The 13318-nt window shown below is 34.1% G+C and overlaps 1 protein-coding gene across 1 annotated transcript in view; it reads left to right on the top strand.

Annotated features, from left to right (window-relative positions):
* LOC111085287 (dorsal root ganglia homeobox protein-like) overlaps window positions 1-13318 on the top strand; it is a 50171-nt gene that overhangs the window by 15727 nt on the left and 21126 nt on the right. The window contains exon 4 of the mRNA XM_022383154.1: window positions 251-352. Coding sequence (XP_022238862.1) covers window positions 251-352 — 102 coding nt within the window. The remainder of the gene's footprint in view (window positions 1-250; window positions 353-13318) is intronic.

Below are 13318 nucleotides of genomic sequence, written 5' to 3'. Positions count from 1 at the left end.
ATGAAGATGTAAAAGAAGACATTAGCAGCATCTTCATTTTATTTTTTTTTTTACATTTTAAATGTATTTTCTCTTAACAATTGTTTGTATTCAAAAAGTGAAAGTAAGGTTTAGGCATGATCATTTGAATCACCTTCATATGAAGATCTAGAATAAAATATTTGTAATATGGCTCTAATACACTTTTAAGGTACTATCAAAGCTTATTTTATCTATCTTGTAAAATGATTATGTTTTCTTGTGTGGCTAGCTTGAAGAGTTGGAAAAAGCTTTTGCCCAAACTCATTACCCAGACGTCTTCACCCGAGAAGACCTTGCCATGAAAATCAGTCTTACTGAGGCTCGAGTACAGGTGAGAAATTAATAGCATAAATGGAATCTGTTAGTGGATTTTAACTATTTGTAAAACATACATATAGCTCCTGATATTGAAATTGTGTCAAAAATTTACTTTTGAGCGAACACAGCTCCCTGTTAACTGCCCCGTACTTGTTTTGATATTGCAACAGGCTGAAACATGTTTTTCTGGTAAGACATATGAGCAACAAAATTCTGTGTTAAGTGACAGATAGATCTTTCTTCTAATAGCTCAATGAGCTAACACACTTACTAACTGACGAATCTCCATGTTTTCTGATGAACTTTTTTATCTGATATTACAATGGGATAACAAATTCAGCAAATTCTGAAACATATCAAATACATCTCCATGTTAACTGACATGTTTTTCTTCAGATCTCACAATGAGCTGATACATTATTCTTTTCTGAGACACATGAAAGAGAGAATCTCGAGATCGAATGGCACATTTTCAGGCTGATATCACAGTGGGCTAACACATAATTTTTTTCTGATATACATGAAAAATATCTTGACGTTGACTAAGACATTTTCTATCTGTTAACAATGATTTAACACATTTTTACTCATTGATAAACTACACAGGGCTGACACAGTTTGTTTCGTTATGCCGAGTGGATTGATACGCTTCACAAATAATATGTTGGGTGACATATTGTCGTTTCTACTAAGTAACTTACATATATCTAAAACACATTTAGATTGACACGATTAGTTGGCTGCAGTAAACATAAACTGAAGCATTTTTATTTTTCTATGATACATATATTACCAAATACTGAAACAATAAACATATTATGGTTGAAATATCTCATTTTTCCTTCTTTTTTTAAACGTCACTAATACGGATTAATTCAATTTTCATAAAATACGTAGATTGGCCCATTTACACTTTCAAGTCCAGTAAGTAAATAAACTACTAATAAATCACACGATCTAACACGTGTATGTTCTGAGAGAACAAATGCCACGTTTTTCTTATTTCTTAGTAATGTAGACAAATATATTATTAAAGGAAACGTAAACTGACCCTTACTGACTCATTGGCAGAGATACCTCCAAATTTCTATATCACTTACACAATGAATTTCATGTACGACACTCTGATAAATCGCCCATTTACTAGAACCATAAAACATTGATTGTTGAACACGCTGACTAATACATTTCCCATGTTCTATAAGAAATGAATTAACACACTTCTTGAAGGATAGATTGTATAATGGATCGTTCTTCTTATAACATCTGCATGAACTAACACGCTTCTGAAGAAGGGTTTAGGCCGAAAACCTTGTGTTAAATTAAAGTTTTCCTAGATTTTATTATCATCGTATCTAATGTTTTTTTTTTCTTTCTTAAACTGTGTAAGATCCGTTAGCTAAACATATTGTTTTTATTATAACACCTAGAATAACATATTTCTTGTAGAATGCACTAACTAATGTGCAATCCTTCTTATGACACTAACGTGGACTAAAACACTTCTTACAGAATACACTAGATAATGCATCAGTCTTATTATGAAGTTTACATGTATTAACAATACTAACAATAGCTAATATATCGTTCTTATTATGACATCCAAAATAACACACTTATTATAAGATACACTAGGTAGTGCATCGTTTTCCTTTTGAAACTTGGATAGAAACGCATTTTTATAAGACGTTTTTTTATTCCTATAACATGTGGACTAAAACACTCTTTTTGACCGTCTACAGTTTACTTGTATGACTTACTGTTTCATACATTTTTGTTTTCCTATAACTGATGGATTAACAATTCTTCTGACCTCACTGCCCCACCTATAAAACCATGAAAACATAAACGTACACAATTAGATTGAAAATAAATGAAATCACCCATACGGAGCATACAAATAGATTCAGAGTGTACCGTATATGTTAAGCCACCGTAGCAGTAAGTGGCTAGTATTTTGTTACTAAATGAAAATTCTATTGAGAGTACAAAAGCTTTGTCATAAATACAAATGTTTATCTTTACATATGCACATATACCTAACAGTTAATATTAGCCAGATGTATTAACCATCACAACTTTGTTCTTTTATCTCGTGTCCTAAATATTTTTATCAATTTATGTAAACAATTAACTGTCTAAAACAATGTGTCTTATAGCAAGTACTTTCTTATATAAAACGTAAGTCACACATTCCACTTCTAACAATTCTTTAAGAGCCATTAAGTGTTTAATAATCTCGGTTTCTAATGTATTTTAAAATACCTTTCTTATAACAAGATTGAAATGAAAATCTCGTATCAAATGTTATCGCTACAAGAAACATTTACAGTGCTGTCACAAACCCCATTAACAGCTGAATACAATCGAAGGAATTACACTATTAATGTTAACGTTTCTGTAGAAAATAAACATCAGCAATTAAATATTATTTTTAAATATCTTTTCATCCAAATTAGATCTAGCCCTAATTATCTATTGTTAATCATACTCGATGGATTGCAATTTAGAATCAACAACATTAATGAGTCAAGTGATTACAATTGCTTAGAATAATATAAAACATCAGTGTTCTTTCTCAATTTAGTGATTAGTATTGTAAGTAATTGATTTATATAGAAGTATGAAAACTCCTCGCGGTATATATGTTGTTGGTTTCACGGGGAAGGCGGGACTGCTTGTGTGTACGTCGTTCACCATGCCGATATAATAGTTTGAGTTGTTGAAAAGTATTTTGCTAGAAAGTGGTGAGGAACTAGCCCTTTAGTCAGTTGGAAGAGAAATCGCCTAGCCCTAACATATGACAGGTCTCGGGCTCAAGTCTGAGCTGTAAAGAAAAAAAAAATACCACAAATATCTATTCAAGACTGGCATAAATATTTCTAGAAGTACCCCTACTGGAAAGCTTCTTCATATGAGTATAACAGTTTTCAATGTAACTCATGAAAGCTTCATAACGATCAGAGCTTGGGAAGTAGCAAGAGGAAAACTGAAATGGTTTTCAGAGTCTTGACAATGATGAAGTAGCGTGTTTTAAAATACCTTCAGTGTGATCTGAAAAACTCTCGAAAGTTTGATGGTGATCAGTGGTAGGAGAGTTGGAGTTTTATTCTTTTTTGTCACGGAAACATATACAGAAAGGAGCTGCTTTACAGAATAGATTAAATAAAATACAATAATTCACCGACATTTCCAATTCTGAATAATGTTTCGAGAATAAACACATGAAAACAAAGGAGTTACCTCAATTTCACCATCAGCTGCTCCAGGAATAACGATTTCTCTAGCAACTGTGTCTGTTTTTTGTTTGAGAAATTTCGCGCAAAGCAACTCGAGGGCTATCTGTGCTAGTCGCCCCAAATTTAGAAGTCATATATTAAAGAGAAGGCAGCTAGTCTATACTAGCCACCGCTAACTTCTATACTACTCTTTTACCAACGAAAAGTGAGAGTGACCCTCACATTATAACTCCCCCATGGCTGAAAATGCGGAGCATGTTCGGTGACGGGATTCGAGCGCTCTAACAAACAGGCCATACAACCGTATTTACAGGTGAGTAAAAAGTCTGGGCACCCCCTCAAATAAAGATAATGTACTTGACAGAAAGAATTTACTGCACATTGACATATCTCATATTTACACAAACTAACAAAGAGTTTGATTAATAATCCAAAATGTCTGTCTGTTGGCCTTCATTTTCATGACATACGATGATACGTCTCCATGTGTGGTGTGACACCCTCCTTAGCATATTAGGGGTGACCTTAATTAAATTTTCAACAATTTTTGTTCCAAAGCTTCAGTTGTTTAACAACGTTCCTTCACCACAATCTGTTTGATAAAGCTTCACAGTGAATTATCACATGAGGGGTGCCCAGGCTTTTTAGCCCACCCTGTACTTGCTCATCCCATAGAGAAGTCATATAGTGTATTTTCATATTTGTGTGTATATTTTGCAGGAGGATTTGAAGTAGTAAAAAATAAATGACATATTTTTTACAATAAAGAAATTGATATATATATAATAGCATGTTTCTCAGTAATATAATAAATAATATATTGCTAATTATCCACGACCAACTTCATTTTATTTTACAGTCACTGAGTGGATATAACTTAATACGACAACCCACGTAACAATTTTGATATTATTGCGGCTTTCAGTAAAGGTGCGCTCTCAGTAAACAACATAATTTGATATTCAATTTCTCTGTTGCTGGTAGAGTTCATTTTTAGACAATTTTGCTTTGTTCTTTTAAATCTATGTTCTTCTTCATTGCTTAATAATAAATTTTAATATCTAAGTAACACACTGGATAAAGGAATTAAATGATTGATTGTACTATGTTTTCCATACCAGTCTCCTTAAAGTGCTTATATTTCATTAGTCGGTATTTCTCACTACCAGTCAGTGGTATGGAATAAAAAAGATTTTTCCCTATTGGGACAAGTTTATAAGGAACATATCAGAACAGGAAATTGGTGTTTTCACATTACCACATAAGAAGTATAAAATACTACTATAACGACTTGGGGGCCTTGAGATATTCTTAGTGAGGCTTTCGCTTACTAAACACCAGACCATTTTCAAACCACGTAAGTGGCTAGATGGCGCTACAAGGTTGTAACGATCTCAAAAAGCTTAAAAACCGAGCATCGACGAGTACATGTGAATTTACGTCCAATATTTCGAAGCATGAATCGTTTGTCACGTGCGAAGTCTATACCTTTTTAATCAGCTGTTGATTATTTTATTTGATTTGCCTATCAGTAAATGTGTAAAGAGGTTTATTTTTACTGAATATTACTTCTCTTTCTGACTTGTATACTTGATCTATTTCCTCCAAAATAGGTTTTCCTAAATATGATCTTACGATCAGTAGATACTCACGACACTCGAAAAGTAAAGATTGTATTATTACAGGTTCTCACCACATCTATTAACACCAGAGAAGGAGGGTTAACTTAGTAATTAAATAGAAGCATACAGACATGTGTGTTTTTTCTCGCCTAAATCTATATCCTATACTTTTTAACTTCTACCACTTTTGAATAACTAGTTTGATCTTAATTATCTTTGCAAGTTGACTGGTTTGCTCGAATTGTCTGTAACAATCCAAATTCTTCTACAGAATGGGCTGGGCGTGGTCTAGTGATTAGTGTGCCGAGCTGCGAATCAGCATGTCCAAGGTTGGTACATGTTATTCGTCACAGAGCACGCTCAACATTTTCAGCGCTAGACATGGTATAAAAGTGAAAGTCAATCTTATTATTTCGTTGCGAGAAGCCTTGGAGGTAGTGGTTTCTGTTGACTTTTTGTCCTTCCTCCATTGAGCCATCCTAAATTAGGAATATTTTTTTTCTGAATCTCGGGGTCTCTATAATCTTGTTGTTTATCTAAAGTTTCGACGTAAAGTGCCGTTCTGATTGAACATTTCCTGTACAGAACGGTCTTAGCTTATCAAAACAGTATTTTCATATCTGATGGATAGGCTGTAAAAGATACCTAGTTTTAAAAGACAACTTCTTTCTTGCATTGGAATTGAGAGTGAAATATTGATAATAACATTACCGTTGCTTAGGAAGATCATTTATTTTATCCGTTTCTCAAGATGTTTAGTACTTATCACTTTGTTAATCAGGGTATCAAGAAACATATTACAACTTTTAGAATTAATGTAGGAACAGATCTTCCAAAACTAGAGACATAACGCTAGATGGTACACTTTACTCTTAAAACTTGGTTATTTAGATCCATCCCATGACGAAACGGTAGATAGGAGCTGATACTGAAATGCGGTTTCCATGGCACAAGCGGATGACAATGGAAACACAAGATCCCCTGTACGGGATGCCAATCCATCGTAGGTTAACCCCCAGCTACCCGCTAGTACCCGTTATACAACTGAGTAGATTAAAACTATTGGAAAAAATATAACATGCTCGCAAACTCTTTTTGACTACAAGTCCAAATCACTAGCACCCTTTAAACTATAGATATTATATATGAAGATACCAAACAGAAGTGTAGGAATAACGGAATTTAAGTATATTTCTCTTGATTGATTTATGTCATATATATCTATGACATGTAAAAAAAGTTATTTAATAATTAATAGTTAATTTTTATAACGCTCTGAAAGAAAACGTACTCATGTTGGTAATCAATCATTGTTTGATGTTTGGAAAAGATGTAAGCTTAAAAAATGAATTAAAGTTTACCTCTGATGAAGAAAGGTCCACCTTTCGAAAGCGCTAAGGTTATAGGTTTCTAATTTTGTCAGTCACTGCTTAACATACCTGAATCTAGATAAGCTAGTTAACCGAAAGAAAGTAACATATATCCATTAACCTAGTAACTCTTAGAATTTCAGCATTGCTTAACATATCTTTTCTTGCTGTTGTTGTAAAGCACAAAGCTACATAATGGTCTGGTTATCTATACTCGGATCTCTGCGGGTATCGAAACCAGATTATTTTGCATTATAAGCCACCAGACTTACGCTGATCCACGGGGGACAAAGCTACACAATGGCCTAGCTGTTCTCTATCTACCGAGAGGAATCGAACATAGGATTTTAGCGTTGCGAGTCCGTAAGCTTACCGCTGACCAACAGGTGATCGTAACATATCTAAGCCTAGATAATTTACTTAACTCAAATAATGTAACATTAACATATAAAAAAATTAATCTAGTAACTATAGAAGCTTATCGTATTGTGAATTAATAGCACTTTTCTTTATTTCAAAGCCCAGATAAACCTGTGGATAAATCTTTATTGTTTTCTGACCAAAGACTGTTTCATTGAACACCCGTCTTATACTTCTGTACCAATTTTTTGTATACATTTGCTATGTTTTTTCTTTGTTTTTTTTATGACTAATGAATTTTTACAATGTTTCTTTAAGCCTAGTGAGAACATTAATTAAGTTGGTTACCCTAAGGAGCTTCACCTGGTTGTGTGTAAGAAACAATATAATTCTGACATATTCAGTCTAACTGATTGTGTTGTGAAGTTTCACTCGGCTGTGTGAAAACAACAGTACACTTCTGACATGTTCAGTTTAGATGGCTGTGCCGTGAAGCTTTACTCGATTGTTTTTTCTACACAGCCGAGTGAAGCTTCACGGCACAACCAATTAGACTGAGTATGTCAGAAACGTATTGTTTTTTTGTTTTTTTTCACACAGCCGAGTGAAGCTTCACGGCACAACCAATTAGACTGAGTATGTCAGAAACGTATTGTTCCTTACACAAAAATTAACACCAACTGTTTAAAAGCCAATCAAACAGGTTTTCTTTGTGGAATGGAATAGGAAAATATATGGTAACTAATAAAACAGTTCATATAATAAAAGTATTTTGGCAACAAAAGGGAAACTATTATGATGTAAACTTGTTCGGGTACAGTAAAATATGACAATGATTAAATCAAGCGGTATAATTTTTGAGTGAACATTCTCGACAAATCCAATTAGACTGAGTACGTCAGAAACGTATTGTTTTTTTGGTAGTGAAACCACATATAAAGACTGCAACCGTGACTTATCTATAGAACTAAATCTTATGTTTGACCTTAATTTTCCATCAAAAATGTTGGTAAAGTTTTGATTCACTGACCGACATAAGGCGAAGGTATTTTATAACTCTGAACGTGCAACTTGCAACGAAGCTACAAGCTAAAAGATTCTATGGATATGCAATGAATTATATATGTCCGATTTTGTTACAGTTTTGGACAATTAGCTTTCTTATATCACTTATATGTTCGTAGTAAGAACCAAAGATCTATCATCCGTCTTGTTTATAAGAAATTTATTTTCGTTTATTTCTTATAAAAATGAGCCAGGTGTGACTTATTAATTAGAGTACCGGGCGGTGAAGTCGAGGATCGCGTTCCAATTGTCGAAAAATCATATTCTATACTTTGGCGCTGTGGGTAGGTTATAAAAGTGGCGGTCAAATCCTATTGTTTGATTAGAGTAGCCCACAAGTGAATGGGCATTGGATGCTGTTGACTCGCTGCCTCCCTTCTAGTCTACCAGTACAAAATTAGGAACGGCTAGCACAGATAGCTCTTTTGTAGCTTTTGTGTGAATATCCGAAACAAACAAATAAACTTATAGAAATATATATATGTATCAAAGAACAATACAATGCGAAGTTTTTTACCTGTAGTCATGGAATTCTGAAGTGTCATCACATTAACGGTTTTTCATAGTGTTCAATAACTGTTAGACATGAGCTTGGATCGCATCCATCTTTTCAAACAAATTGAAACACGTAGTTTATTTTAAGATACAAAATATTGGAGTTTGTTAATACTTTAATTTTACCAGATGAAGGAGCGCCCTTTCGAATTCAATTCATTTACTCTCCAAACCTTCGAAAATATGGCGCCTCAAAGATCGTTTACCCACTAGGGAGAGTCAAATGTTTTTGCTCCAGCACATATACTTTCTATTCGAATCTAATTAAAACAGACATCACCTCAATTCTGTGAAAACGAATAAACATGGCTAAGTAATATGTGTATGTCACGGTTTGTCCCTCAGTTTGGCTCCAACCTTAAGTAATTCCATCATCAGGTACTGTTAAAAAAAATATTAATACTTGATCGAATGTAAATGTGACCAAACGCTCCCTGTTGGTACTTTTCAAAATGTTTCCTTTCGACGGACGTTTGTGAACTACAAATGAATTGTTTGAATCTAGAACTACTAATAGGGCTATCTACTTATGATTCATGATTTTGCTGGCTACTAATACCATACGATCCACACATACAAATATAGAGAAAATGCCCACAATAATGCGTGCAATTAGCACCACTAATTACTACTGGGATCCTCTACGTATATCACACGGGAAATAAATGATTTAACCCAATTTTTTTGTCACTTTTTTAAACTGAATGTTGTTAAGGCATAAACATAAAACTACTCAATATGTGGACCCCAACTATAGAGAAGAGTGTAATAACAAACCGGTAATTTGTTATTTTTGTTATTGAATTTCGCACAAAGGCATTTCAGGGTTAACCTGAGTTAGTCGGCTCTAATTTTGAAGCAATACACTAAAGGAAGGCAGCTAGTCAACACCATTCACCGTCAACTCATAAGCTACTATAATAAAAAAGTGGGATTTGAATGTCACTGTTATAATGTACTCACGGCCTCAAAGTGTAGAACTCTATCTTTTTTTATTATTATTATTCACCGTAATAAGAAGCAAGCCATGGATCCACAGTTGGGTACACTAACCACTGGGCAAGTAATAAGAAGCAAACCATGGATCCACAGTTGGGTACACTAACCACTGGGCAAGTAATCTGAAAGTTAAAATTTCGTAATAAGGGACAAACCATGGATCCACAGTTGGGTACACTAACCACTGGGCAAGTAATAAGGAGCAAACCATGGATCCACAGTTGGGTACACTAACCACTGGGCAAGTAATCTGAAAGTTAAAATTTCGTAATAAGGGACAAACCATGGATCCACAGTTGGGTACACTAACCACTGGGCAAGTAATCTGAAAGTTAAAATTTCGAGCTTCCTCGCACGGCATTACGTTGTAAACACTGTTATCCCATATTGTTCTGGCTTATTTTTCGATACATGAAAAGAACTCCATGTTAAACCTACAACCGACTTTTAGGTAGAGATCTGGTGAAATAAATGATAACAGCAGTTTTACTGTACTCGATGATCTGTTGCGGTATTATTTCGCCTCCCCCCTCGCGATGGCTCAGCAGTAACCATAAGAGTTTATAACAATAAAAATCGGAGTTCCATTCTGATTGCCGATTGTGTAGCATTAAACTTAAAACACGGAGTTATTTAAAATCACTGTACAAAAAGTGTATCATTTCGTACCACAAACACACAGCAATCTCTAAGGGTATAATAACATTTTATGTAATACATACAATTATAACTTCTGAAAAAATTAGTTCACTTGTTCACTGTTTTAAATATAATAAGTTTTGAATTCTTGATTTAGTACACTCTTAGTAATCAAAAATGCTGTCACTTTTTTGACAATGCTAAAGATCCTTATAGACACAAAATTCACACGTTTCATATACTTGAAAAGTTTCAGTTGAGTAAGTTTGTCACTTTTAAGGTCAACATGTAGATTCTGGGTTTGTTGAATATAATTCATGAAGGTGTTGTTTTAGCTTACATATAGGTACATATATCTATTTATGTATATACAAACATTCCCCTGCATTAAACTTTCAGTAGGATCCATTTCACCGAGCATAGTTTTCAAGAAAATAGGAGTTGGCGTAAAATTATACTGCTTCCATTCTATTTACACATCATTAAATACGTGATATCAATATAAATAACAGCGGACTACCCTATGTACATAATCTCGTGACTCATCTGTCGGTGTATTTAATTAACCTGGTCTGGGAATCTCACTCTAGCGAAGAAAGAGTAATGAAGTTCCCGGTACAAACTAGAGGCACGTCCTCAGCTGTTCCAACCGAGTGCAAGACGTCGCCACTACATGGTGCAGGTGATGTATGTTGGTGTCGGCAAGCAGATCCTCACCCGGCCTCGCTGTCCCCTGAGTGGCCGCCAAACGGCCGCTAATCGCCGTTCCTACTCAGTTGTTGTCATTTTCAATTACTCTCTCACCTCTGTCAATCCCCCGTTCCTCGCGAGCTCGCGACACTTGGAGATTTGGTGAACTGGGCTCGCAGTAGACTCCCTCCAGTACAGTGGAGGGTTTGTCTGTTGCAGCCAGTGATTACCAACTAGCTCATCCTAAGCTCGCAGTAATGAGTTAGTTCATACCGTGGAGACAGAAAATGTAACTAAAAATAAAGGAAAAAAGAATGATAATGTGGTTTTCTCAGTAAATAGTTTTTTTCTTTGTCTATTCCAATGACATTTGGTATTTGTTCCCATCAATCGAATAGAATCACGGATTTTTTTCTTTTTCTTTATACAGGAAGATCACGCAAAATTGAATAAAAATCATTATTGGTGCAGGTGGCTTAGAATTGAGTTCTTCCTTAGTAATTACTCATGACAGAACTAATCTAATAAAAAATGGAAGACTTGCACTGAATAGATCTGGACACTATTGTTTTACAAAGTTTTAGCGTTCGTAAAGATCCCCTTTCAGGTACAGTAAAGCTAAAGAAACTTTTTACGTGTGCTCACAGAAATTGTGAAAGGCTCTAACGATTGAGTTAGCACAAATCACTTACTAGGGAGGAGAAAGCTATAGTCATATCTACACTGAGTAAAATATCATTTGTGCAGTTCCTGAAGAATAAATTAATTGTATTTGATTTGTTTGTTGCTCACCGTAAAATACTTGTATTTACAAATGTATTTAAATAATAAGTGACATTAATGATACTAAATAATTCTTTTGAAATTTTCAATGAACAAGATTATAAAGTAAAATATTCTCTTAAAAAAAACACAAAATTGCGAATTTCATACTGCATGTCCACTCAAGAATGCATAAGAATAAATAAACTGTTATATTGGTATCTCACTTTTTTATCACGAAATCCCTTATACCTATAGATAGTGTAGTTTATTTTACCTTATACTGTTGTTTTTGACGCTGCAAATGTGAATGTTGAGAAGCGTCAGACAGTTTTTTGAAATTTTAACTTATATTCCTTTTAGCTGTTTCGTGAATTTTATAGTCGAGTGAGATATTTTCATTATATTTATGACATTTAGATATATTCCAATTATTCCAAATAGTGTTGGTTAATCTGCTCATTACCAAACTTTCAGGGGAAACACATCGAGATATGAGGGAAAGACTATTCGTAGGCTCATCAAAATTAAATCAACTGGAGCAAAACTGACTCTCAAAATTTCCACTAAATTTGATCTAACTTTAATAAAAGACACAAGTAAGGTAACACTGGAGGAAATAACCAATGAATTCCCATAAGCAAGAATAAGCAATGAATTAAAACTCGACTTTCAACCACGTAGTCTGCTGCTTTCAGCTAAGTTTATTATGTGTCGTTTCTTAAGTTCAATATACATAAGAAAACTTAAAAGATACGAATTCACGTACTGAAGCTGATGTGATTCAGCTTTAAATCGTCCCTATTTTCGCATTTTTTTTCGGCCGATACTTTGTAAACTACAATAACGCTTTTAATTAATTCATTAATTTCTAAATCATTTAGGTGGTGTAAAATAACTAAAGACCTCACGAACAGTGTCATAAGTTCTAATAATGTAAGAGAAGAAAACTTCCCATTTATGAGGCCATTTTTAGATGTAACTAAAATCATATAATCACCGTAAATTTTTCTACAAAAAAAGAGAAAGCGTAATTTAGAAACGGCATAATGACTTTTGAACTCAAGAAAAACATTGATGAAGCAAATAAAACGATTAAGCGTTAAACACGATCTGTATACACTAGCAAGTAGTGTCTCAGAAACAGGATTTCTTTGAAGAATTAACTGGTGTGACCGAAAAAACAGAAACCTCCTTCCAAATTTAGTAGAATCATATTGATATGAAAACCGTTGCGCTGCTGACAAATAAAGTAGGATAATGTAGCTATAGAAATAGATGTGGGAATTAAAAATACTTCTTTACAGTCAAACATAATTATCTAACCAACGAAAGAAAAAAATATTTAAAATCTAATAACATTATTTAGCTATGGAAACCATTACGACAGAACCGAAAGAGTACCTTTCGAATTAAGTATAATTATCTAGTTACAGAAACCGTGTCAGAAACGAATATGCTTTTTGAATATAATATAATAATCTGACTATAGAAACGAGTGTGAATAACGGGTATGGGCTGGTGGTTAGAGCACTTGAATCGCAACCTGCGAGTCGTGAGATCGAAACCCTTCACCGAACATGCTCACCCTTTCAACCGGATATACATTAAAATATGACGACTGATTCCATTCTTTTGTTAACGTTGGATGTTCTTGACTACCTGTCTTCCTTCTACT

The sequence above is a fragment of the Limulus polyphemus genome, unplaced genomic scaffold (assembly GCF_000517525.1).
Source record: "Limulus polyphemus unplaced genomic scaffold, Limulus_polyphemus-2.1.2 Scaffold313, whole genome shotgun sequence".
Taxonomy (NCBI): Eukaryota; Metazoa; Arthropoda; class Merostomata; order Xiphosura; family Limulidae; genus Limulus; species Limulus polyphemus.
This window is presented reverse-complemented; position numbering and strand designations above follow the sequence as displayed.